At 61.7% G+C, this 27,443-nt stretch overlaps 1 protein-coding gene across 5 annotated transcripts; it reads right to left on the reverse strand.

Annotated features, from left to right (window-relative positions):
* Window positions 1-26,781, reverse strand: DPEP1 (dipeptidase 1). 5 transcript variants are annotated; one of them, XM_084958629.1, is made up of 11 exons: window positions 26,463-26,781; window positions 4,825-4,983; window positions 2,127-2,259; window positions 1,786-1,918; window positions 1,509-1,659; window positions 1,343-1,412; window positions 969-1,145; window positions 775-859; window positions 626-701; window positions 358-493; window positions 1-279 (listed from the first exon to the last, which is right to left on the reverse strand). In XM_084958629.1, the coding sequence occupies exons 2-11, from the start codon at window positions 4,926-4,928 to the stop codon at window positions 115-117; spliced, it is 1,230 nt and encodes a 409-aa protein (XP_084814755.1). In that variant the 5' UTR covers window positions 4,929-4,983; window positions 26,463-26,781; the 3' UTR covers window positions 1-114.
* Window positions 26,782-27,443: the final 662 nt, after the last annotated feature.

A 27,443-nucleotide genomic window follows, 5' to 3' on the forward strand; every position in this document is an offset into this window, starting at 1 on the left:
TCGAAGTGTCGGTACCTTTATTGAGGGTCCCAGGGCGCCTCCCGGAGCCGGGGCCCTGCTCAGGGCAGACCAGTCTACGCCTGCACAGTGCGTGTCAGCTGGTCCCCAGGGGAGTCACGGAAGACTGAGGAGGAGGAGGGGCACGAGGGAGGCCAGCAGCGAGCCCGGCGGGAGGTGGAGGCTGGGGGCGGCTGAGTAGCCGTAATTCGTCCGGCAGGAAGCCTCCAGCTGGCCCAGCGGGATGGGCTCCTCCCCTGGAACCTGAGCGTGATTGCTGGCCTGTGGACAGACGGGGGTTGGCTGCCCGCCCTGGGGAGGGAACAGGGGGCTGGGGGGTGGGGGGCAGGCCCCTCTCACCTGCTCCACTGCCTCGAAGACCCTCAGCAGGTTGTCGGCCAGGGCGCCCCTGACCTCGGCCTCCGTCCACTGCCTCCTGAGCAGCTCGGCCACCAGGTCTGGGTACTTGGACACGTCCTCCAGGCCTGAGGGGACCCTGAGACACGGTGGGCAGGGCGGGCTCTCAGCTCAGGGCGGGGCCTGGGGCCTGAACCCTGGAGTCGCCAGGGCCACCCTGTCTCCAGCCCCTCATGACACATGGACAGCGGTCACAGGACGCGGGCCTTACCTGGACACACCATCGTAGTCCCCACCGAAGCCCACGGCCGCAGCTCCCGCCACCTTCTTGATGTGGTCCAGGTGATCTGCGGCGAGACAGCACATGCGGCTCCCGCCGGAGGCCCCCGCCCGGCACCGCAGCCGCTCACACCCACGCACCTGCCACTTGGGACAAGTTGGCCTTGGCCGAGCAGGAAACGTAGTCGTTGTAGAAATTGACCATCACGAGGCTGCCCGTCTCCTTCTGCTCGGGAGAGAGGGCGCAGCTGCGGTCGGGGCAGCCAGGCCGCCCGGGGCCCTGAGCCCTGTCCCCCCAGGAGCGGCTGGGGGCGCCCCCCTCCCCCGCCGCTCACCACCAGCTGGAGCACGTCATCCGGCACGTTGCGCCGGTGCGGGCACAGACTGTAGGCCGAGGAGTGGCTGAAGATGACGGGGGCCTGGGACAGCTTCAGAGCGGCCCTCATGGTGGCCACGGACACGTGGGCCAAGTCGATCATGACGCCCAGCCGGTTCATCTCCTTCACGACGCTCTGCAGGGGACGGGGCTCAGGGGACCTGGCGGGCACCCTGGGGTTCGCGGCCCCCGAGGCCCAGGCACCGGCTGGACCCGCTGTGAGCCAGCGCCTCGGTGGCTGGAACGTGGGAGCCCTCCGAAGACCGGGTCCCAGGGCAGGAGACCAGGCACACAGCCCAGCCCCGAGGGTGACAGCGCCCCGCCCCCACTCACCTGCCCAAAGTGCGACAGGCCTTGGCTCTGGGCCTTGTCATCGCCCGTGTCCACCAGCCAGTTGTCGGCCCTGGGAGAGCAGAGAGCGGGCGCCCAGGGGTTGTCCCAGCCCACCCCCCTCCAGGACGCGCCCTGAGACCCTCCTGCCGGCGCCCCGGCCGCTCACCAGGGCGTGTTGCAGCTGTGGGTGAGGGTCATGTACCGCATGCCCAGGTGGTAGAGGGCCCGCAGGACGCCCAGGCTGCTGTCGATGGAGTGGCCACCCTCCACGCCCACCAGGCTGGCCACCTTGCCCTCCCGGAAGGCCTGCCGGATGCCTGCAAGGAGAGCCCGGCTGGGGAGCGGAACCCAGGAGTCCAGGGGTCGAGGGGCCACGCGAGAGCCACAGGCAGCACGGTGGCCCCTGCGGGCTCCCCCCAGGAGGGCCGGGAGCCAGGACGCACCTGTGCTGCTGGTGACGCAGGCGAAGGTCTCGGGATACGCCTGGCACATGCGCTGGATGACGTCGATCTGCTCCAGGGTCCTCTTCACGGCGTCTCTGTTCTGGGTGTCGCAGGGCACGTACGCGGACCAGAACTGGGGGCATGACGGGGCGGGGCTGGGAGCCGAGGTGCAGGGCCAGGCCCCCCCCCACGTGCACATGGGCCTCTGGCTTCCCTCCCACAGCCTGGGGGGCTAGCAGAGTCCCCTCTAAGGGCCAAGGGAGGTACCCTGCCCCCAGGGAGGGGCGGCGGGTCAGCCAGGAGCCAAGGGCTCCCCGCAGGCAACGCACGGCCAGACCCACCTGGCCGCCCACAAAGCCAGCCTTCAGCTTGGGGATGTTGGTGTGCGTGTGGGCCAGGCTGGAGAGGTTGGCCCCCGGGTCCTGAAGCTGATTGTTGAACAGATTCAGCAGCTGCCAAGGCAGGTCATTGTGCCTGGAGGGGCCGGGAGGAGGGGCCAGAGGCAGGTCAGGACAGCCACTTGGACCCGGGCCCGCCAAGCTGCCACCCCGGCCAGTCGCCTCTTGTCCCCCCGCTTCTCATGGGCCAAGGACTACAAGGGTGATAGGGTGAATAACCACAGCACAGGTGAGGTCCCATCTGTGCCCCGCCCCAGCCAGGTAACTGAGCTGAGCCTTGCACGGAGGCCCCGCCTCCCAGAGCTTTTGCTGAGAAAGAGGGAGGGGGGCTTCTTCCGGGCTTGGGGTCAGGGGAAGGTGGGAAATGAAAGAAGCGCCACCAATGAGGCTGGCGGACTGGGGGTGTAGGGCCTGGGTCACACCCTGAGTTCCAGGTGAAATCCCCCTCGCAGGGCCAGGGCGAGGGCAGGACCGCATGGGGGTGGCCTGCCCTTGGGGACCTGGCTTTGCCCCCTCATCCTCCAGGGCCACCATGGGAGCAAGGCGCCCCCCAGGCCCTCTGCTGCCTCTCTTCCCAAGAACACGCCCACACCTCCCCCAGGAAGCCCCGTCTCTGCGGCTGAGGTTTTCCCAGGAGCCCCAGGGGCAGGGCTTTGGCGGTGGGGGGGTGGGGGGTGGTCACTGTCAACCTTAACACTGGGATGCCCAGGTCGTGGAGCCCCCCTGCGCCGCAAAGCTTTGCTGGTTGAGAAGCAGGTGAGCCCAGGGAAGTGAGGCCATGGCCTCGCTGCGGGGTAACACGCTGTCCCCGGACCAGGGCTGGCCAGGACTTTGCTCCCCTGAGAAATCCAGCCCCACCCCCGCTGCCTCCAGTTTGTTCTTCCTCCTCCCGCAGCCTCTCCACCCTCTGTCTGAACCTGAGGTGAGGGACAGGGGCCACCTCCGCCCTATGGGCAACACCACCTTCTGGTAGACCTGGCAAGTCGGCTCTCATCCGTGTGCCCTGGGCAGCGGCCTGGGCAGTGACAGAGGGCCCTGCCATCCAACTCAAACAACAGAAAGGAGGATTCTGACTGCTGGACGGTGCTAGAAACGGCAGCCACGCACACACTTAGGCCAGTACGACATGCACATGTGATGGCTGGAGCAGGGACAGCCCTATTAAACCATGAGGTAGCTGTGGGGCTGGTGGCTACAGCCTCATGGAATGCCATGCCAGGACTCCCTCTGGACTTCTCTGTGATTGGAGCTGCTTACCTGGGTCTGTCACCTGCAGGAGTAGCCAGCGCTAACTAGTTTTAATCCTGTCAACCTTAGCTTCCAAGATGTCCGAATCCCTGTTTCCGGAGCCTTGCTGGCTTGCTGGGCTCTTGGAGCCATCTTACCTCTCACATGAGCCTCTGGACAGCATCCAGCACCTATATTCTGGCCCCTTGCCCTGTGCCCAGCTGCCCTAGTCCCCTGGAGTGAAAGAACCACCACCCTGCCTCATGCTGTGGCATCTCTGACTGCCCTTGCTGGCCTGGCCCAGGCCCCTCCTGCCACAGCAGGAGCCAAGGGCGGTGGGCCCTGCCTGTCAGGAGACGCAGCCCGCAGGGCTCCTCAGAGGTAAGTGAGACGAGAGCAGGAAGAGGGGCTCCAGGAAGGAGGTGGTAGGGGGGAGACCGGGGCTGAGGGAGGGCCGGCGGCCCCCATGACAGGACCCCCGTTTTCTCTGCTTTTCGGGTAGGGCTCTGATTGAGTCAAGCCCAGAGGCGTGTAAGCTCCTAAACCTTCCCAGCACACGAGCCCCAGCGTGTGCTGCTCCGCTGGGTTGGACGCCCCGGCGGGAAGAGCAGGAAGCTGGAGTGTGTGTGCAGGGTGCTCGTGCCCAGGGCTCGAGCAAGCCCGGGGAGCTGAGCACAGGAGCTGGACACTAGGTGTGGGGTCAGTGAGGGGTCTCGGGGGCCCAGGGGAGGACTCTGTGGGAGCCGAGGGCTGGGGAGCTTGAGCCGGAAGGGCAGGAGCTGGCCTTGGGTCTCCCTTGGGCTGCAGGGCTGAGACCTGACCTCTGGCCAAGCGCAAGGAGGGGCAGCCACCACCCCGTGCGGGAGGGGTTGGGGGGCACAGGAGCAGCAGGTTAGCTGACATCAAGGACAGAGTGAGAAGAGTCGCCAGGGTCTTGGCTGGAAGGGGACCGTGGGAGTGGACACCTAGGGGCTTGGTCTGGGGCACTGCGGCCTGAGCTGCCTTGGTGACATCTAGCTGGGCACTGGCCTGTGGGGTCACCCCAGGGGGTGGACAAGAGGCCTCAGGAAGGAGGGTCAAGAGGCCGAGGGGACAGTGCCACCCTCACCCGGGCCTCAAAGAAGGAGCTGAGGCCTCAGCGGCAGGACCCCGCCAGGCTCCGCGGTGCCTGGCCCCAGCACCACTCGGAGCTGGGATCCAAGGGGGCCAGGCTGTGGGGTGTCCCAGGGCCTCCCTCCTGCTCCTCTGCTCAAGCCTCTGGGGCCCCAAGAGACCCCATGAAGAAAGCAGGGCCAGCAAAGGGCAAAAGCCACACTGCAGCAGGAGAAACTGAGTCACTGCAGAGGCACCGCAGAGCACCTGCTGGCTCAGCTCAGGAGCCAGAGCTGGGCGCTATCACAGGAGTGGCTCTTACCCGTCAATGACAGGCGTGTCCTGCATAATCCTCACCGCCAGGTCCCGGAATTGGTCCGCAGCGCAGACGGCCACCAGGGGCCAGAGCCACCAGCTGGTCCACATGGCACGACTCCCGGGGACCCGCTGCCCAGCCGCTCCTCACGTCTGTCTGGCCGGCCTGTGTGCCAGGAGGCAGGCAGAGCCCTTTGGTCCAGGTGCCCGTTGCCAGGAGCGGTCCCATTTGTCTGTCATCAGCACATTCCCCGCGAGGGTGGGTGGATGGGAGTTCCTAGACCCCGTGGCTGGGCGTCACTGTCCGGGCCAGGCCGGGGCTCATTAAGACAGTTCTGCACAGGGGCGGGGCTGGTACCCTGGCGCCCAAGCGAGAGGGTGAGGTCGTAGAAGAGGATAGCTCAGGGACAGTGGCTGTGTGGCACCCCCAAGACACGATGTCTGCGGTCTGCAAACAAGACTCAATATTGCAGAGTTCCCACTGTGGCTCAGCGGTAATGAGCCTGTCTTGTACCCATGAGGATGGGGGTTCCATCCCCGGCCTCGCTCGGTGGTTTAGGGACCTGATGTTGCCATGAGCTGTGGTGAGGGTCACAGACACGGCTCAGATCTGGCACTGCTGTGGCTGTGGCGTAGACCCCTAGCCTGGGAACTACCCTAAAAAGGCCAAAAAATAAAACTCAACAGTTTGTCGATACTGAGCCCCTGTTTGCCTGTAGTTTTGTTATTTTCCATGGAAGACGGAGCACAGCCCCAGCCCAGTGCTGGGGGCGCCTGGAGCTCTCGGCGTCACAGTGATGCCGCCCACTCTGGCTGCAGGCTCCTGACCAAGCAGGTTGGACACCGGGGTTTGGGGTCAGAAGCCTGGGGTGTCTATGTTTCCTTTGCACCTTGTCACCTACTCAGGTCTCCAGAGAGGTTCTGAGAACAGGCTGTCCAGGCAGTGCCAGGACGAACACATCTCGAGTGCTGGTCCCAGACGTGGACCAGCGCCGGGGGTCCCGGCGGATGACCCCAGCCCACACTGGGGCCTCGGGGCTGCTGGGCTGTGTGGACCCTCCCTCGCCTCCCGCTAGGCTCCCTGGCGCTTCCATCCCTGGGTGCCTCTGGACCGTACGTAGACCTGCCCCGTGGAGCCCAGGAGACCAGGTGCCAGGCAGGTGCCCTCCAAGTCCCACTGGCCCCAAAGACAGCCTCAGCTAGCTCTGGGTCCTGTCCAGCCCGGGGAGGAGGTCACGTCCAGGGCCTGGCTCTGGCGTCTCTAGCTGTGTGTCCTGGGCCCCGCCTCCCTCCTCCTCCTCCCCCCACCCCCGGGAGAGGTTCCTGGGCCCCCTCCTCCCCACTGGTCCTTGCTCTCGGCCTGGATCCTCCGAGCCAGCCCAGGACTGGACCCACATGACGCCGGGACGGGGAGTGCTGTGCCCCCGCGTGGAGCTGCCCCAGGGCCCCAGCACCTCGCCTGTCCTCCCTGCTCCGTGTTCTCACCCCTGGGGACCAGGGGACTCTTCGTGGGGCAACACCTCTTCCACGGGGAGCTCCCTCTCTGCCTCGGCTTCTCTCCCCAGAACTGACCCAGGGAGGCGTGGCTGCTAACTCACATTCCCCCATCATCGCCGGCCTGCTCCATTTTTCTCTATTTTCAACGTTTTTCCCTTATACTTTTGGTTTCACAGTTGGGTTTTTTTCTTTTTTTTTTTTTCGCCCCTTTTCAGGGCTGCACCTGTGGCATATGGAGGTTCCCAGTCTAGGGGTGAAATCGGAGCTACAGCTGGGGGCCTACATCACAGCCAGAGCCACAGCCACGCCAGATCTATCTGAGCCGCATTTGCAACCTACACCACAGCTCACGGCCACACCGCATCCTTAACCCACGGAGCGAGGCCAGGGATTGAACCTGTGTCCTCATGGATACTCGTCAGATTTGTTTCTGCTGCACCACGACGGGAACTCTGTGTCTCTCTTTAAATAGGACCGTTTAAGCCACGAGGACAGCGTTTTGGAGGAGCAGGTAAGCCTGCCTTTCTCTTCGCAGACAGAGCCCACAGCACAGCACGCGCGTCTCCCTGGGTCCCAGCTGCGCGCTCTCCTCCTCTCGGCAGGTGACCGTCCTGACACGCACGTGTCTCCGGCTCTTTCTTGGGCCATTTTCCCAGGAACGGTGGCGCCTTGTGTGCAGACGTGTCTCTGCTCTGGTGGCTGACGCCCCCTCCGGCACGGTGGCGGGACCCCGCCGTCCTGGCCTCCTGCATGCACGGCCCCTGGGCCTCTGAGCTCCCGCTTTACCTGCTGCCCTTCTCCAGCTGACTCCTGTTTTGTGTTTTTAAATCTTCGGGACACTTGATTCTGAGCTTCATTCGAAATGCAGAATTCATTTGTTTACAAATTTTTAAGTGTTCTGGTTAAGGCTGTGTAATTTTTTATTCATTAACCGGGAGGATGGGCAGGGAGCGCCCGGAGCCCAGTTCCAGCGGGGAGGGGCTTCCACTGCAGCTCTCTGACTGAGGGGCGGGCCCCTCGCTGTCACCTCTGCGCCGCACTGGCGGACCCCCTCTCAGGGGCCTGTTCCCCATCTCCCGCCTCTGGAGCCACAGCCGAGCTGGCTGGACAAGCCTGGGGAGCCAGGCCCGGGCCTCGGGAGCAGATTTAAGACCGGGCCCCCGGGGACATTAGTCACGCAGATACCTAGTATTTCAATGCATTTTTTTTTAACATAAAAAATGTCCTGCGCCCCCAAAAATCCACAAAAAATGAAATAGGAAAGTTTCAGGTGAAGCCAAGGGCAGGGTCCTGACCTCTCCCCGCCCAGCTCTGCCACGTTTCCACAGGGCTCTGGTCTCAGTCACAGCCGGTTCCCCGAGTTCAGCCGCAGGTGCTCCTCGCACGCCGGCCGCAGGGGACACCATGCCCAGGAGCTACGCTGGAGCGTGGCCGCGCTTCCTTCAGAGCCTCTCAGGGGAGAAGTTCAAGGCCCCGGGTTCCACCCTTGGAACGGCAGGGTGCACCCTTGCTCAGTCGTGACGCGGTGCCAGGCGGATGGCTGTAGGGTACGCCCAGGAGGGCTGGACTGTGCACCCACAGCCTCCCTCCAAGCCTGCGGTCTGGCTGGGGGGCTGGGGTCCCCTGCCTGTATCTGTACACAGAACCGCTCAGCTCTGGCGGGGTCGGCCGGCCGCCCTGCATGGAAGCCCAGTCTCCCCCAGGCTCTCTGCCTGCCCTTCTGCCTCCTCCAGGGGCCGTGGCCACGGCCCCACAGACCTGTGGGCGCTGGGCCTCTGTTCACGGCTCTGGCTTTGGCTCTCTGGTCTGCAGCCAGCTTCGGTCCGAGGCCCCGGCGTGCTTTTTTTTGTTGCAGTCGGTCCACCCAGCGTGGGGGCAGAGACGTCCTGGAGCATTTGCAAGGGACATGATTCTGCCCTCATCTTTTTTTTTTTTTTTTGCCTTTTATCATTTTTTTTTTTAAGGGCCGCACCCGAGGCATATGGACGTTCCCAGGCTAGGGGTCTCATCAGAGCTGTCGCTGCAGGCCTCCACCACAGCCACAGCCACACGGCATCTGAGCCACATCTGTGACCTCCACCACAGCTCACGGCAACGCCAGATCCTTAACCCACGGAGCGAGGCCTGGGATCAAACCCACGTCCTCATGGATCCTAGTCGGGTTCCTTACCACTGCTGCGACAGGAACTCCGGAAACTGCTTTCTTTCCAGCCGCTCCGCCGGCACGCTCCCCGGGGCGGGCGCTCCCCGCCTCCGCGTCCTGACGCCCCGCTCGGCCTCCTCCCTGCTTGGTCCGCCTCCTCGCACAGGGCTCCTCTGGACGCCGAGCTTTCCTCTCCTGTTTCGGGTTCTCTGTGCTTTTATTTTAGGCATTTCCGTCATCACAATTAGTGAACAGGGGGGAACTGCTGTTCTTTGATGTATTCTACGAATTTCCTTAATTCCGAATCCCCGCGCTTTTATCTCACGTTCCCTTGCGGGAATGACACCCTTCCTCTCCCGGGAGGACCCCTTGCGTTTCTGCTGCTCCCGGGGCTTCTCTTCCGTGGCGCTTCGTTCGTGTTATGGAAGCAACGTTGCCTGATGACAGTGGGCAGTTTGGTTTTCTTTTGCTGTCTCCTATTTACCGGATGCTGATGGTTCCCCTGGACCCTTCCTCCTGTTGTTTATCTGGACGTTCTGCTGCACGGCCGGCCTCGTCCCTTCGTATTTCATGGTGAAGCGGCAGAAGCGACGCTGGCCGTGCTGCACTGAGAAGGGCAGCCTCTCAGCTCCAAGCTTTGTGGAAACGGGCACGCGGGGCTGTCCCGAAGCCGCCCGTTGGTGTCGGAATGTGACCTGGGCACCTCCAGCGGCTGCCCTGATCCTCGGAAACATACTTTCAGGGAAGGCTCTCGGGGGTTCTTCCCCCAGGACCAGGCGGGCCGTCTGCAGCCCCGGTGCCAGCTGGGCCTCTTGCTCCCCGGCGCTCCCGCCCAGGAATGGGCTGCAACCCGCCTCAGACGATGCGTTCCTTCCTCTGAGGTGCGGTCCTTTGCCGACCTCCACCCACGGCGGCGAGGAACTGTCAGTCTCAGGCCGAGCCTCTGACCTGCAGCTCTTCCTGCTTCCTGCTCCTCCTCTTGTGCTGGTTGCTGGTCCCTCGCATGGACCTGTCGGGTGGGGCCGGGGCCTGGACTGCAGAGTCACCTTCAGGAGGTGGGACGAGTGCTCTGTCAAGAGCAAAACTTCAGAGCCAGGCACCTCGGGCTCAAACTCCCTGCGGCAAGCTGACTGCATTTGCGGGAGCTGGTGGCACCAGCGCCTCCCACTCCACATGTCCACCCAGGGGATGCAGAGAAGGCAGCAGGCGTGATTCTGTGCGGCCACCTGCTCTGGGTCCTGGACATTGCAGCCCAGCTCTGCCCCCTCTGGCTTCCAGCGGGCCCACCAGCCCCAGGAGATGTGAGTGGTGCCAGAAGTGGCTGAGCAGGCGAGTTCCAGGGACCGCGTGCTGGCCCCTCTCCCACGGACAGTCACGGGTGCCTTTGCCCATGCAGCGTCCTGAAGGGCCCTCGGGCTGCTGGCCCGTGTCCACAGAAGCCAAGGCCTGCCGCCCACTGAGTTTGCAGGGCAGCCACTGGGTAGCTTTGTTTTTGTCTTCTGTCTTTTTAGGGCACCTGCGGCACATAGAGGCTCCCGGGCTAGGGGTCTAATCGGAGTTGTTGCTGCCAGCCTATGCCGTAACGACACCAACACCAGATCCAAGCCGCGTCTACAACCTACACTACAGCCCACGGCGACACTGGATCCCCAACCCACTGGGCGAGGCCAGGGACCGAACCCGCAACCCCATGGTTCCTAGTCAGATTCGTTTCTGCTGCGCCCCAAGGGGAACTCCCAGCCACTAGATCGTTTGCTTTAAATCGTTACCATTTCTTCTTTAAATAAAACAATGAGAACGTTAATTGGAAACATCAACGTCACTTCCCATAAACAGAGAAACACAGCGGAAATAACATACGGAGGCTTGGCGGTGCTGCAAGACTTCAGCTGGCGCCACACAGAGACGTGCCCGGGACAACACGCAGCAGCGGCTCCAGGTCCAGGGAGCGTCGGGGCCCAGTGGGCTGCCGGAACCGCCCCCCAAACCGCACTCCATCCAGAGAGACCGCCCCCCATCAGCTGCACCCCGCCTCACATGGGCGGGGCCAACCAGCCCCCAGCAGGTCCCAATCAACCGTCCCCTGTCCCTCAGAGACCCAAGGGTCACGGCGTCTGAGCAAACACGTGCGTCGTGACGTGTGAGCACAGCTACACACACACCTCCACGTGCAAGTCACGGATGCACACACACGAGCTGTGTGGGCGAAGATGCCGCAGGCCACAGACCTCGTCCCCATGAGCACAAGGGGACACAGGCAGACACACGCACCTCGGCCCACACGCTGGCCACCGCAGGCGAGAAGCGGACACACCCCAGACCAGGGTGTGTAGACACCAGTATGTGTTGGTAAAAGCACACACATGTGGACTTGAACACAAAATGAGCACACGTGCACTCAGACATGTAGACGTGCACATACAGGCACACGGCTAAGGACACGAGTGTAAGTACACACACACTCACTCAGACACAAGAACACAGAGGCGACCACACACACACACTCAGACACACACACAGAGGAGACCACACACACACACACTTACTGTCACCATGCCTGTCCTCTCACAGCACACCCACACTTGTCACAAGCGTGCTTAGCCTTAAGTCCGCTTGCCATTGTGTAATTGTGCCAGCCTGGCCCCCACACTCTGCCCTCAGCCCCAAGACCGCCCCCCGCCCCCGGAGCCGGGCCTGCGGCCCCCTCTGGACCTGGAGGGAGGAGCTCCGGGGGGGGGGGAATGTGTCCGTGGGGGGCCCTGGGCACACAGGCAGCTCTAGACCAGGCTACCACCTGGATTTCTGCCCCCAAATCCTCAGCCCAGGGTCCTCATGGGTGACACTCTGCACCCAGCACCTGCCTGGGAGGGTCCCACAGCTGGGTGGCCTCCCCCCCGGCCCCTCCGTGTTCACTACATGCTGCCCCCAGCACCCTGCACTCAGACCCCCCTGCCCACACAGCCACAGGTCCCCTCCTTCAGGGGTCCCCAAGATGCTCCCACGAGGCCCTGGCCCCAGTCCATCCCAAGAACCCCTGAACCCAGCCCCCCAGCCCGCAAGGCACTAGCCTGCTGGGCACCTGACCTTGTCTCTCCGCAGTTCCAACTTGAAGGCCCAGTGAGCATAGAGCAAGTGCCCGCTAACGGGTGCACAGACAGGCACTCCCCCACCCAGGTGGTGGTGGGAGGGGACAGGAGGCTCAGAGAGCTCTGGCCCTCGGCCACGCCTGGGCTCCAGACTCCCCAGGGGCCATGGCACGGCGGGCGCAGCAGCCCAGCTCCACTCCGGTCACGAGGTCTGGGGGCTGTTTCCGTTTTTACAGCAGTCCCGTCCCCAGCTCTGCAGCCAGCCTCCTGCACAAAAGCGACGGCCTGGGGCCTGTACAACAGGCACAGAGGGCTTGATGCCACCCAGGCCTCAGGTGCCCTCTGACCCCCAGGCTGGGCAGGTGGGACAGGGCAGGCTGGGGAGCAGGGTATCGAGGTCCCCAGACAGCAAGGTGGGGTTCTCCCAGGCGGGGGGCTGAGGTGGGATTCCAGGCAGGCACGGAGGACACTGGGCGGCCACCAGGCAGCAGCCAGTCTGGCAGCGAAGGCCAGGGGAACCCACCACATGTTTTTTCTGGTCCCGAAGCTGCCACCACCCCTGTTCCCTGGGGTCGAGGGGCCCGTCAGCCCTGCACTGGGGCGCCTCCTGGGCTATGCCCCCCACCCCCCCGCCACGTGGGGCCTGCTCCCATGTGTGCAACGTTCCCCCTGCAGGAGGGTCGGATGCAGCGGGGATTGAAATGTCCTCTGGCAGAGACTCGGGACTCGTGGAACCAGGGCAACGCCTGCGTGAGACCTGCCCGGCTGGGGGCTGGCCTCACTAATTGCTTTCAGGAGTCTCAGGGTGGGGGCACTGTCTGGTGGGCAGCTGGCCACCCGTCCCCACCCAGGGAGGGGATGCACAGCTGGGCCCACCCAGGTCGCAGAGCCAGGGCCTGGGGTGGGGGTGGGCTCAGCCCTCAGCGCCACCCTCTGTCTTGGCGCCCTGCTCCTTGGCATCTGGGACCCTGGAAGACGTGCCTGCCCTGAAAGCCCCAGAGAGAAGCCATGCCTGGTCAGGGTGAGCAAGGGCACTGTTCAGATGGCAGAGATTTGCCAGGGGAGCCAGCTCGAGAGTGAGGTCCAGTGGACGGCGCCCCACGGAGAGGGTTCCTCAAAAGGCCTGGGGTCAAAGGGCGCGCATCTCCACAGCCAGCGTCCCTTCCTTCTGGAGCTGAGGGGCCCTGGCCCCCGCCTCACTGGCACATGCATGGTCCAGCTCGTGGAGCCACTGCCGGTCAAGGGCCACCGGGCTCAGATGGTGGCCAAGAGGCTCACGGCCAGACGTGTGGGGTGTGACACTCTGCTGTCACGTCCTGAGGTTCTTCGCCTTGTCTCTGCCGTGTCTGTAAGGAAATGTGGTGGCACGACCATGCGTGTCCCCGGAACTCGTGCCCCGGGGCTCTGTCCTTGGGTCCTCACCAGCCTTTGCTTATCTCGTCCCACTGGGACCTCAGCTACGCGAACCGACCAGACCCACAGTGAATGTGCCGCAAAGATATGGCGGGCACGGGGCGGAGGGGCCTCCAGCTGCCCCCACCTCCAGGCTGGCCTTGGGGATCAGAGCCGCCGTGATGCCAGGTCTCCCATTTGGCTAGTGGACGCGCACTTGCACAAAGGAGATGGCAGGGAGTTGAGAGGCTGCCCTCAGTCCTGCTCCTGGGGCCTCATGGCCAATTCCAAGACCAGCCAGGCGAGGGTGCAGGCGACTCTGGCCTCCTCTGAGCAGTGGGGCTGGTCTGAAGGCCTGGCCAGCCACCCGGTCGTAAACCGGATGCCCGCGGTCCTGGCACCTCTCTGTTTACAGCCCCTGTACCAGGGCGGGGCAGGGTGGTCCCTAGGCTGGGGGGGGGCAAGGGCAGCCTGGGCCCCAGAACTGTAGAAGAGGCAACGGTGCCCAGCGTGGGGACAGTCCCGATTTGAAAGAGCCACTTAGGTGAAATGCTAGGGTTCTTAAGTGCTGCCTGTGGGGCCCCTCTGTCCTGTGCGTCAAGTGGGCCTGGAGCCCGGCTCTGCCTGAGGCCAGTGGACCCACAGGGGCGAGGCCAGGGCTTGAGTCCCCCTGGGCGACCTGTGGTCCTCTGGCCCACCTGCTGGGCTGCAAGCCACAGGGGACCTGGCCGCTGCCGCCCCCTGGTGGCCAGTTGGGGTCCTGAGGGAGCCCCCGAGGTCACTCCTGCGGAGCGGTGGCCGGCCAGGCTGAGGGTCCGAGGGCCATGCACGTGCTGCCCGCCCTGTCCCGGCTCTAGAGATGGAGGCACGGGCTGCACAGAGCCGGGCTGTATGGCTCAGAACATGGACACGAGCTCTGGCTGCCACATCCGCATCCTCCTGCATTGAAGCCCCAGGACAGCGTGGGGCCAGAAGGGGGGCCATGGATGCCAGGCACCTTGGGTTCTGCCATCTGAGGCCACCCTCTGTGGCTGCCTCATGGGACTGTCCCCGGGAGACCGTCCCCGACGGGCACTGCAGCCAACGCACCCCCACCGCAGCCCCCGGGTGGGGAAGGGACATTGTCCTGGCCCCTCAGCGTGCTTATTGCAGAGGGGCGGACGCACGCCCAGGTCAGAGCCTCGGTAACTCAGGAGAATCAGACGGGGCCACGCCTGAGGAGACATTTGCATGCTCAGGGCACCAGACGCCTCCCCAGGCTATGATACCCAACTGCCACTTCCCTGGGTGTGGACACAGGTCAATGGGAGACACTGACTCTGCCAGGAGACTGGACCACAGCCCCGCCCGTGAAAACAGCTCTATGAGGTAAAAATAGAGAGTTCCCAAGCCGACCAGGCAGGCTCCCCAACCCGCTCGAGCTCGACCCCCGATAAGCCCGGTGCCTCCTCCTAGAAGGTCCGAGACCCTCCCCTGAGGACCCTCCGCCTGGCACACAGAGCCTTAAACCTCTCCCTCCCAGGGGCCGTGAGGGCAGTGTCACAGCAGAGAGGGGACAGTGAGGAAAAGCGGTCGGGCTCCCTATGAGACGGCTAAGCTTTCCATCACGGCTTCACGTGGTGTAAAATAGAATTTGAGCCCCAAACTGGCTCAAGAGGAAGGCGGGCTGGGCCAGGCAGTGGTCCACAGCGCGCTGCTCTCCCCGAGACCAGCAGCGGGCTACGCCCGGGGCTTCCACCCATGACCCACGTGGTTAAAAGGGGAAAGGAGGTGAGCAAGCATCGTGGCATCATGAGACACAAAGCACACGCCCCGCTAGCCCGGCGATACTGTTGCAAAGTGACCCCCTGCAGCCAAGAGCAGAGAACAGGCTGAGCTCTCAGGGAGACGCAGAAAGGCCCTTGTCAGCCGCCCAAGACGCGCTCCTGCCAAACTCAGATTCTCCTTCACGCATTCATTCCGTCAACGGGTCTATTCCTTGTGGTAGGGGGCCGGCAGGGGCAGGGCAGCAAGGCAGAACTCCAGAACCGGCAGGCGTCCTGGAGGAGGGGACATGCCAACCGACCCTTGACAGGCAGGTGGGGAGGGAGGCCAGCTCTAGGCCAAGGACTCAGAGATGAAGGAGCAGGAAGCCGCAGGCAGCCTCAGTGGGCCGGACCTCGCCCTCAGGTCAGCAGAGAGCTGCTGGCTCGACGGCCAGGGTCAGGAAAGCCCCTCGGGGCCCCGGGCAGCCAGGGGTGCTCTGAGCTCTCCCTCCACCTCTGCACGCCCAGCTGGTCCCGGCTGTGTCCTGCTGAGCGGGGCTCCAGCCACCTCCCCTCCAGACGGCACCTCCCGCCCGCCCCACAGCCCACGGACCCCGGCCCACTCACTGTGGCCTTGGCGGCACGGCGGCTGGCCTCTCCTGGCCTGGGCGACCTCGCTCACCAGCACGTCACAGCGGTGCTGGCCCCACCCCAGCCACCTGTCTTTCCTCCCGGGCCAGGGGAATGCCGAGAAGGTGAAAATGCCCCATTTCCGCCTCAAGAAGCCCAGGTTCTCGGACTCTGGGGAGGAGGGGGCGGGGGAGGGGAGGAGCGGGTCGGAGAGGGGGTGGGGGGAGGGGCGGGCTGTCCCGCCAGGAAGCTCGCCCCTCGCCCCTCGGCCGCCCGGCGCCCTTCCCAGGGTAGAATTTTCTTTACTACCTCCCAGATTCCAGCGTGCAGCACAGAGGCGTGGGCCCTGGTGCCATCTGCCTCGTCTGGCTTTTTTTTTTTTTTTTTTTGTCTTTTTTTTGTTGTTGTTGTTGTTGTTGCTATTTCTTGGGCCGCTCCCGCGGCATATGGAGGTTCCCAGGCTAGGGGTTGAATCGGAGCTGTAGCCACCGGCCTACGCCAGAGGCACAGCAACGCAGGATCCGAGCCGCGTCTGCAACCTACACCACAGGTCACGGCAACGCCGGATCGTTAACCCACTGAGCAAGGGCAGGGACCGAACCCGCAACGTCATGGTTCCTAGTCGGATTCGTTAACCACTGTGCCACAACAGGAACTCCTCGTCTGGCTTTTTGATGGCAATCCTAGCGACTGCTCCAGGCAGGCACACGCATGCCTCCTTCGGTTGGTTTCTTTGTTTGTCTTTAGTCTTTTTACGGCCACACCCGTGGCACATGGAGGTTCCCAGGAGAGGGGTCGAATCAGAGCTGTAGCTGCTGGCTACAGCCACAGCCAACACAGGATCCGAGCCTCGGCTGCGCCCTACACCATAGCTCACGGCAACGCCGGATCTTTAACCCACTGAGCGAGGCCAGGGATCGAACCTGCAACCTCATGGTTCCCAGTCAGATTCGTTAACCGCTGAGCCACGACGGGAACTCTGCCTCCTTCATCCTTTTCATTACACATTCTAATCGTGACAGCAATTCAACCTATAGGCCAGTGGTATAAACCGCCACCCAGAAACCTGTACACACATGTTCAGCACCGCGTGAGTCACACCAGGCAAATGTGGAAATGACACAAACAGCCATCAACTGGTGGGGGTCCGTCCGGTCAGCGGAGAAGGGCCAGCCATGAAAAAACGGGACGCTGACATACACTGGACCACGACGAAGCTGCCAACACGATGCTGGGAGAAAGAAAAGGCCACTGGTGCAGCCGCCAAGGCAACAGTGTGAGGTTCCATCAAAACCAGACGTAGGGGAGTTCCTGCCGTGGCTCAGGGGTTAAAGAACCCGACTGGCATCCATGAGGATGCGGGTTCGACCCCCGACTCTGGTTTGATCCCTGACCCTGGAACTTCCATACGTTACGGGTGGGGCCAAAAAAGAACAAACAAAATCCAGAAGTACAACTACCATATGATTCAGCAATCCGCTCCTAGGCATAGACCCAGAAAGAAACCTTAAAAATTCCAAAAAATACATGCACCCCTTTGTTCACAGCAGCACTATTCTCAACAGCCAAGATACAGAGACAACCCGAAAGTCCTTCGACAGAGGGGTGGATCAAGAAGGTGAGCTGCAAGAGTTCCCGTTGTGGTGCAGTGGTTAACAAACCCAACTGGGATCCATGAGGTTGCGGGTTCGATCCCTGGCCTCGCTCCATGGGTTAAGGATCCGGTATTGCCATGAGCCGTGGTGTAGGTCACAGAGGCAGCTTGGATCCCCCGCTGCTGTGGCTCTGGCACAAACTGGCAGCTACAGCTCCAATCCGACCCCTAGCCTGGGAGCCTGCATATGCTGCGAGTGCAGCCCTAAAGGCTGGTCTTAGTCCGAGAAAACCTGAAGGTGAGTGCACCCGAAGTGGCGACCGGGCCAGAGTGCACTTTGCAGTCTGGACAAGGAAGAGCACAGACTCGGAGGCCACGGCCCCATGGGGGTTATCACCAAGGCGCCTGGGAAAAGGGCCACGGGAGCCAGAGCAGCTGTGGCCTTGGGCCCTGCCCAGGGCTGCCCTGCAGGTCCATCAGCGCACAGGTCGCACGGCTGGCCCTGTTACCTGCTCCCTCCCTGCCTTGCCAGCCAGGTGGCACCCAGACTTGCCTGAGCCTGGTCACATCTGCACTTTTCTAAACAGGGTCTCAGTCGCCGATCCCAGAGAACGTCTCTTTGGGGTCCATCGTGGCCTCACTGCAGGGGTTTAGAGTCCCATTTCACAGGTGGCTCCACAGGCACTACATGGCCTGCGGAGGCTGCCCAGTTGGATAGGCTCAGACCTGGGACCTGTCCCTTTGGGGCTGCCATGCCGGTGACCCGCCGAGGGGGCTGTGCACCCTAATGTCACCTGGGGACAAGCAGATGGAGCTGCTGCCATGACAGACATGGCCACAGGCCACATGCTCGGTGGAGGAGAGCCTCACAGGCCATGACACGCCAGAGCCAGGAAGCTCCTGGCATGCTCCTTGGATGACCTGACAGGCATGTTTCAGCTCCGAGGGAAAAGGCAAAGGAGAGTGACACGGGGAGGGCTGAGCAGTCCGGTCCCCACCTGAGCTGGGCTCTGCCAGGTGACCTGTGGACAAGCCCGGGTGGGGGCGCAGGTGACAGGACTTCTCTCTCTGACCGTCACCCGTCCTGGGGGAGGCTTTGCAGCCAGGGTGGAGGATGGGGGGATCGCCTTGCCCTCTCCCCCGACTTTCTCTTTCTTTGCCTTTTGTTCCCAGATTCCTCTGCTCCCAGGCAGGACCCCTGAGGATGAGACTGCCGTCCCGTGAAGGAGAGGGGTCTGTGGGTTCCGGCTCCACCAGGCGCTTGGCACCTGTGCTCATCCCAGCGCTGGTTAGTGACAGAGGCACGGCCAGGTGCTGGCTCTCTGTTGTCACCACAGGGAAAATGAGGGTGTGCATGAGCTGGAACTCCTGCCTCCAGGCCTGATTTAAGTGAAAAGGCCGGATTGAATCAGAGGCGCCAGGACACGAGCGGAAGCGAGATCAGGCTTCAGTCCCATGGAATCTAGGGCTGCAGAAGAGGGTCCTGCGAGAGGGCCGAGCCTGCTGAGAGCGGGCGGCCAAGTAGAGATTGTCAAGAAGCGGGAAGGCACCCGAACATGGGCCTCAGAAGTCGGCAGCAGGCACCGCCAGGTCCTGAACCCACTGAGCAAGGCCAGGGATTGAACCCGCAGCCTCCCGAGTGCTAGTCAGATTCCTTAACCACGGAGCCACGACGGGGCCTCCTAAAAAACAAGTCTTGCCATCAGTTTCTTTCCGTGCAGAAACCACTGAATATACGGAAACTGAGAGCTTTACTGTTGAGAAGCAAACCTCTGCCTTTAACCCAAAGCTGTAGATCCCTGTTCTAGCTTAAGTGTGTGACCAAAAAATGTTATTAGAAAGTTACCACATGATCAACTACACTTTAAAATTTTTTTAAATTAAAACATGATTTCAGGAGTTCCCGTCGTGGCGCAGTGGTTAATGAATCCGACTAGGAACCATGAGGTTGTGGGTTCGATCCCTGGCCTTGCTCAGTGGGTTAACGATCCAGCGTTGCCGTGAGCTGTGGTGTAGGTTGCAGACGCGGTTCGGATCCCGCGTTGCTGTGGCTCTGGCGTAGGCAGGTGGCTACAGCTCTGATTGGACCCCTAGCCTGGGAACCTCCATATGCTGAGGGTGTGGCCCAAGAAATAGCAAAAAGACAAAAAAAAAATTATGATTTCATTTTTATTTATTTTTTATTTATTTATTTTTGTCTTTTTGCCATTTTCTTGGGCCGCTCCTGCGGCATATGGAGGTTCCCAGGCCAGGGGTCCAATCGGAGCCGTAGCTGCCGGCCTACGCCACAGCCACAGCAACGCGGGATCCGAGCCGCGTCTGCAACCTACACCACAGCTCACGGCAACGCCGGATCCTTAACCCACTGAGCAAGGCCACGGATTGAACCTGCAACCTCATGGTTCCTAGTCGGATTCGCTAACCACTGAGCCACAACAGGAACTCCCCTATGCTTTCATTTTTTAAAAAAGTTACTACGTTCATGAGTTCCCATCATGGCTTAGTGGTTAACAAATCTGACTAGCATCCTTGAGGCTGCAGGTTCAATCTCTGGCCTTGCTCAGTGGATTAAGGATCCGGTGTTGCCATGAGCTGTGGTGCAGGTTGCACATGCGGTCAGATCCTGTGTCGCTTTGAGTGTGGCGTAGGCCGGCAGCTACAGCTCTGATTCGATCCCTAGCCTGGGAACCTCCATATGGCACGGGTACGGCCCTAAAAAGACAGAAAAAAGAAAAAAGAAAAGCAGGAGGGGCCCTGGTTCTGGTTTGCTATAACAGGAGGATAAAGGCCTGCTTTTCTAGGTAAAACCCTTGGCCTCCCCAGGGGTGGCTGGGACGAAGGGTCAGTTTCTCTGGCAGGTACTGTAGGGATGTGGCTTGAGCTGAAGCAGCAGAGTCAGTGTGTGTCTGAGACGTCACAGGCCGGAAGTGGTCTGGGGGGTAGGACCTGGCGCTTTCACTGCTGCAGCCCAGGTTCAAGCCCTGGCCTGGGAACTGAAATCCCCCATCAGGCTGGTGCACGCAGGTGCCAAAAAAGAAAAAAACAAAACAGAAAACTTCATGGTGGGGCCGTGGGTGAGGGACTCCAAGGAGCCCGACTGGGGTCTGGTCAGGGAGCGAGGCCTGGGGACAGGAGCAACAGTGCGTCCACCCTGGTCACGCCTCTGGAGGCATGCCCACGAGCCCAGGGATCAAACCCCAGGCTCCAGGCCAGGGCTCAGCAAGAAACCAACAGGCAGTCACCTTGGCTGCCCAGGCAGCTCAGTACTTTTCAGCATCATCAGTGGGCTGGCCCCGGGCTGGGCAGTCAGACGTGCACAGGGCAAGCTACCAATCCGTTCCAGCTCAGCAGTGGCCCCGCCGCAGGGGTGGCCAGCTGGAGGGAAAGCCTGGGCGGTGGCCTGATGCCTTGAGTCCCAGGGCCCAGGACAGTGGACGCTCCTCCGGTGTGAAAGAGGCCCTCCGTCCAGCCAAAGCTCCTCAGCGGGTTCTCCTCACCTCGTTGCCTGGTGGGCTCTGACTCTGCTCATCCCCCCAGACTTAGTTAGAGGCCACCGCCTCCAGGAAGCCTTCCTTGCTGCTACCATTAGCGCGAGTTCAATACCTTCTTCGCACCTCATAGGCCCTGACGTGCCCCCACACTCCTGGGTGAGCGTCGGCCACTTGCCCTGACCCTCAGGGGCAGGGGCAGCATCTGTCTCGTTCACAACCCTCCGTCTAGGCCCGGCATGAAGAATGCAGCCCAGAACCGATAGCACATGGACGGCTAACAGCTTCGGTCTCCCACCTTGCCACGTGGGAGAATACCCGTGGCAAACAGGCGGTCTGCTGTCCACCAAAGGCCCAAGGTGAAGGACGGTATGAGACGCTGGGTGGTGTGGCGCCAGCTCAGACCACACAAGAAGGGTCACTACACAGAACGGCGGCCACCAGGGGAGACAAGGGTAGAATGATGGACGGTCCGGCTGGACTCCGGCCACGTTCCCCGAACCCCATGCAGAGCAGCGTCTCGTCCAAGGAAAGGAGGGCAGACAGGACTAGAGCAGTGACGAGGCACAGCCCGCGCAGCCCAGGGGCGGGTCTGGGACCAGTGACACTGAGAGAAGACCGCCGCGCAGGCCGTGCGGCAGAATGACAGGCAAAGAGGGGAATTTTCGATGAGCAGAAACGGCGGAAGGAGAGGAAGGCAGCTTCGACCAGGGGGCCATGGCTTCTTTCCGCCCGCTGCCGGGCAAACCCCCGAGCCCGGCTGGAATCGCAACCGCCTTCGGGGCGAACAGCCATGCCCTGGGAACGCGAGCCCCCAGTGTCCCTGCCACAGGCCCACGGCACCAGGTCCACCCAGACAACGGGATCTAAGAGCTGAGGTCGTCTCTGCAGCGATTAGGAAATGGGGATGGCGCTGCCTCCACCAACGCGCAGCAGGTGCAGCCCGCGGGGAAGAGGCACCTGCTGGGGGACAAGGGGACCTGCGCTCAAAGGGAGGGGGCGTGCAGGGGCATGAGGCCCCCCGTGGGGTGCTCTGGGCACACCCTGCTGTAGCTCCCCGATTTGTGCACGTGGGGGCGTTACTGTGCTCACTGCTCACGACGAACGTGCCTTCTCCATGAGCGGGAAGTCTGGTTTCAGAACAACCAAGAGACGGCCGTGCTCCCGACCAGCAGGAAAGCCGGCTCCATGCGCCCAGCGGCACTCTGGCGACGGAAAGCCATGCCGTGGACCCAGAGGGGCCCTTGCGAACCATCCCAAGGTGGGGCCGCGGTGTCTGTTCGTCCCACCGGCGGGGCCGGGCTCTGTCCTTCCCCCGCTCCAGTGCAGAGGGTGCACGGGGGCCAGGGAGGGGCATGGGGAGACCCCATCTGACCCCAAACGCAGCCCAATGCCCGCTCCCTGGCTGCAAGCCCTGACGTTTCCAGTTTGGGGCTCTCCTGGGCCAACCTGAGCAGGCCGTCGTCCTCCAGGGCTGGCAGCCAGGGAGAGCCAGGAGGGCCGGTGGGAGTGGGGGCTAGGGTGGTGCCCTGGGGTTCCGTCTCCTCCCAGAGCTACCGAGCAGGTTTTCAGGGGCCCCAGGGAGCAACGTGCATACGCCCAGAGCTTTATGGTGGGATGTTCAGGCCAGGGGTGGGGGGAAGCGTCAGGACTGGAAAGGGCTGTCTCATCACCACTCACTCCCCTGCTGGGCCAAGCAAAGAAGTTTTTGCTGTGGTTTGGGTTTTTTTGCCTTTTTTAGGGACGCACTCACGGCACATGGAGGTCCCCCAGCTAAGGATCCAATCGGAGCTACAGCTGCGAGCCTACACCAGAGCCACAGCAACACCAGATCCGAGCCACATCTGCGACCTACACCACAGCTCACAGCGGGATCCTTACCCCACTGAAAGAGGCCAGGGACCGAACCCACAACCTCATGGTTCCTAGTCGGATTCATTTCTGCTGCGCCACGACGGGAACTCCACAAATACTTTTAATAAATGTTCATTAAATCCTTTTGATTGGCACAACTGTATTGCATTGGGGGTGTGGGCAGCATTGAGCACAAACAGCTCAAGCCTCACTCCTCCCCCTTGGCGGGGAAGAGGCTCTTGCTCCCGTGGCCTTGCTCCATGGACCTTGGGATTGTCATGGGACCGGTCCTGCTCATCCCAAGCCACACCCACAGACTGTCCCAGGGCCTGGAACAGCCCGCACCCCATGTTCCGGCTGCCTGGTGGCCTGGCCCGGAGTTCACAGCCACCCCTCCCTGAGCACTGCAGGCTCGGCCCTTGCTGGGTGCTGACCTGCTCACACTCACCCAGCACAGGTGTGGCAGCTCACACACACGAGTGCACACGCTCCCAAGGCCCCACCACTGCTGGCCGATGGCGACGGGCGGGCCTTCCCTGCGCGTCCAACCCCCGTTAGATGTGGGCCACGTGGCCAGCAGAAGCGAGGGGGTGACCAGGCCCCGGGGTGGCGCCGGCGGCTGGGTGAGGTGGAAGTGGGGTGGTGCAGCGTGTGGCCTGGAGGTTTCTGCCTGGTCAGTGGGGACACGGGCCAATGTCCCAAGGCCGCTACCCCACCCCCACCGTGGCTTCGGGGTTTCTGGGGCTGAGGGTGTAACCCAGCAGGACCCTGAGAGGCCTCCCAGAGAGACCCCACTTGTGTCCTCCACCTGCTCCTTCTATTTATAGACAAGCTTTAGTCAAAGAACCAGTTTAATCAGGGAAGTGGAAAAAAAAAAAAGCAGAGAAAAAGGACAACAGAAGTAATAGTCCAGCCGTTCAGCGAAGCCCAGGACCTTCAGGTCCTCCTGCAAGACGGCAGATGATATTCGGAGCCGCGTCCTAGGAGCCGTTTTGCAGGCGCCGAAGCCCCAGCAGGTGCAAGAAGTCCACTGGATGCTGCCCACCCGCAAGTGGACCCCAGACTGGCCGGAACCAGAAGGCTGATGACGCCGACGCCCAGTGACCTCAGCACCCACCCATCGGGAAACATCCACGAGCTGAGCACGCCCTGCTCCCCGGACACCGGAAGCCTCCTCGCCCCCCTCCAGGGGGGCACCGAGCTTGAGCACAAGCCCGCGTGCTCCCTCTTCGCTGGCAATTCAAGCCACTTCTTCCGCTCCCTCAACTCCACGTTTGTTTGGCGTCGGTGCGCAGAGGCAGCCGAACATTCGTCAACAGGACCCCCACCGTGCCCGTCGTAACCACGTCGTACCGCGACTGGAGCGGAAGCTGCCCGGAGGGCCGGCCGCCCCAGCCCCTCAGCAGAGCCCCCAGCCATGAATTTGGATTTCATTTTGAACTCGTCTCACATTCACAGGAATCAAAAACCCAGATGGTGGTCAGGGCCGTTCGAGAGTTTTCTCTCACCACCGAAAAACCACCCCAGATGCAAGAGCCCAGTTCTGCAGGTCAGAGTCCGGGCTGGGCCGGCTTCCCACGCTGGGTCCCAGGCCAAAGTTGAGGCGGCAGGGGCGGCGCTGACCTGCAGGCCCCCGTCCCTGCTGAGGGCACCTTCCCACCTTCACCACGTCCAGCTGGGAGGGTCTCGTGGGCCAGGGGTAGGGGTGGTACCTGTGGGGGCCGTTCCGTCTGCACGGGACACCCTGAGAAGTCCCCACCCCATCCTCAGTCCCCGGCTGGGACAGGCCACCACGGCCCTGCAGGCGCGGGGAGTGCCCCCTTCTGCTGTGGCTCCTGCATCGCACTCTCTCCCAGGACGGCGGCCCTGGGTGTCTGCGGCCCAGGGAGCCACCCAGCAGCCATGAGCGGGCCTCCCACCTCCGGCGTCACCAGGTCAGCGCCCCAAGTCAGAGGTGCTGCGAGTCTCTGCACTTCAGGAGAAGTCCTGTCTGCGGCCCTGGAAGGGCCCGCACCCCACTGCCAGCCGCCCCGGGCCGTGTCTACAACTTCCGCAGGTTTGCCTTTGGGCTGCCACCCCCTAGACTCAGCCCTTCACGCAGGACGCGCACGGCCTCCCTGTGCCCAGACGCGCACTGCACAGACGGGGGGAGGATAGGGGCCCCGGGCGGCACCCACCTTCCCTAGGCCTCGACACAGGCGCCGCGAGGCCAGGGGAGGTGTCGTGCCAGCTCGCGAGGTGCGTAGGGTTCAGGAACAGCCAGGAAGGTGAGCCCAGAACAGCGGAAGCCACCGCCCGGCCCCGTCCCTTGTCACCCGATGACAGAAGGGGGGGCTCCTCCCAGCAGATGCTCCCCTGCCCGCCCCGCCCCACACAACACACTGCCAGGACCCCCATGGCCTGGCCCGCTCGCCACCCACCTCCAGCCAAGGCCAAGGCGCTGCGCTGCAGGAGTTCCGCCAAGGGCACGGCCTCCGAGCGGCCGCCGCAGAGGCTGGGGTCTCTGTCGGTCCGCGGCTCCCAGCAGACAGGGCAGCTGCCGTGCAGGAGCCCAGCCTCGGCTGCCAGCTCATTATCAGGGCAGTAAGGCCTGAAGCACCAGCCCTGGGGAAGGGGGTGGGTCCAGATCCCAAAATTGACGTCAGCTGTGAGATTTGCTGGGCAGGGGCTTTGCGAGTGGCTCCGTGTGGCTCACAGCATTTGCAGTTTAATAAAATTAGTTTGTGTTATTAACCTTTAATCCCAGTCCCTTTACATTTAGCCTGCGAAGTTCAGTATTTTGTTTATTCATCACTTTCAAAGTCTCTGATTCACATTTGATTGTATTTATAAATCTAGACAAGCTCATACATTTTTTATTGCTGTTGTCTTTTGTCTTTTGGGGGCCACACATGCAGCATGTGGAGGTTCCCAGGCTAGGGGTCCAATTGGAGCCAGAGCCGCTGGCCTACACCACAGCCGCAGCCACACCCACGCCAGATCCGAGCCGTGTCTGCGACTGACACCACAGCCCACGGCAACGCTGGATCCTTAACCCACGGAGCGAGGCCAGGGATCAAACCCACAACCACATGGTTCCTAGGCGGGTTCGTTAACCACTGAGCCACAACGGGAACTCTCCACAAATGATTTTCATCGTATTAATACATTCAATCTATTCCACTTTCTTTTTAGCTCTTGCCATTGTCTCACAGAACAAACAGAACTTTATACATGCAGCAAAGGAGGCTTGTGCAGCCGGAGCCCGAACCCTCCCGGAGCTTGTCCAACACCGCTTGCACACACACCGAATTGCGTTAGGCGCGACCACATGTTTTAAATTGCTTCACAAGGCTGACCTCTCGTGGTCAGAACCCCGCACCCCGCGCTCCTGAAAACCAGCGTGTCGAGGAATTGGGGGATCGCTGATTTCAGGAGCTGGTGCATGTTTCCCCAGACGCGTCAACACCCACCCGAGGGCAGGGCCAGCAGCCTCCAGGCAGGACCCAACGCCTGCTTCTGCCTCAAGACATTAGAGTATTCACTCCAAATGGGACAGAAATTGGTATAAATAGCTTCGCAACACTTCAGGCCAGGTTTTTCTAATCTAGTGAGTTTTAGTGCAACAATTAAGACTCAGTTTTCAAAGCTTTTTAGTTTTAGAAATAAACAGGATCTATGCCCAAATTCTCTAAAATCTGGGAGTTCCTTGGAGGCAGAGGGAGTTAAGGATCTGGGCGAGAGTGTGACCAAAAAAAAAGAAATCAAAAATTACCATTAAAAAAAAAAAAAAAAAGGAGTTCCCGTCGTGGCGCAGTGGTTAGCGAATCCTACTGGGAACCATGAGGTTGCGGGTTCTATCCCTGCCCTTGCTCAGTGGATTGAGGATCCAGCGTTGCCGTGAGCTGTGGTGTAGGTTGCAGACGTGGCTTGGATCCTGCGTTGCTGTGGCTCTGGTGTAGGCCGGTGCCTCCAGCTCTGATTCAACCCTTAGCCTGGGAACCTCCATATGCCGTGGGAGCGGCCCAAGAAACAGCAAAAAAAGACCAAAAAAAAAAAAATTACCATATGACCCAGCAATCCCACTTCTTGGTATTTACAATGGAAACGAAATCACACTGGAAGGGACAGCCACACCCCACGGTCACAGCAGCAGTAGCCGTAGTAGCCAAGCAACCTAAGGGTCCACTGAGTGACGATGGATAAAGAGGTTGTCACCCGGAGGAATATTACTCACCCATAAAAAGGAGGGAACCCTGACATTTCCAGCACGTGGATGAACCTGGAAGGCATCACACTCGTGAAATAAGCCAGACAGAAAAAGACTCTCTGGTCTCACGGATCCCAATTATACGTGGAATCTAAAAGGCCAGACTCATAAACAGACGGTGGGACGGTGGCTGCCAGGGGCTGGGGGTGGGGAGCTGCTGTCAAACGGCACAGATGCCCAGTGTCAGTTCTGGGCTCTAGGGTGGAGCACGGTGACTGCAGGGACAGCCGGGCAGGAAGAGCTGAAAATGCTCAGCGAGTAGACAGAGCTCAAGTCCTATCAGCACGCGCGCAAAAGGTAACGCCCTGAGGTGATGCTGGGCTCACTCGCCTGATTGGGTAATTGTTGCTCTACACGTTTTTTGGTTTGTTTGTTTTTTTTTTTTTTTTTTGGTCTTTTTGCCTTTTCTAGGGCTGCGCCCGCGGCATATGGAGGTTCCCAGGCGAGGGGTCTAATCCGAGCTGTAGCCACCGGCCTATGCCAGAGCCACAGCAACAAGGGATCCGAGCCACATCTGCAACCCACACCACAGCTCTCGGCAACGCCGGATCCCCAACCCACTGAGCGAGGCCAGGGATCGAACCCGCACCTCACGGTTCCTAGTCGGATTCATTAACCACTGAGCCACGATGGGAACTCCTCTACACATATATCAAACCATCACATCAAAAACTTACACGAGGAGTTCCCGTCGTGGCGCAGTGGTTAATGAATCCGACTAGGAACCATGAGGTTGCGGGTTCGGTCCCTGCCCTTGCTCAGTGGGTTAACGATCCGGCGTTGCCGTAAGCTGTGGTGTAGGTTGCAGACGCGGCTCGGATCCCGCGTTGCTGTGGCTCTGACATAGGCTGGTGGCTACAGCTCCGATTCGACCCCTAGCCTGGGAACCTCCATATGCCGCGGGAGCGGCCCAAGAAATAGCAAAAAAGACAAAAAAAAAAAAAACTT

The sequence above is a fragment of the Sus scrofa genome, chromosome 6 (genome assembly GCF_054392235.1).
Source record: "Sus scrofa isolate SSC_HxYL_T2T_F1_AM1 chromosome 6, Sscrofa_HxYL_maternal_Yorkshire_Landrace_v2.0, whole genome shotgun sequence".
NCBI classification, from domain to species: Eukaryota; Metazoa; Chordata; class Mammalia; order Artiodactyla; family Suidae; genus Sus; species Sus scrofa.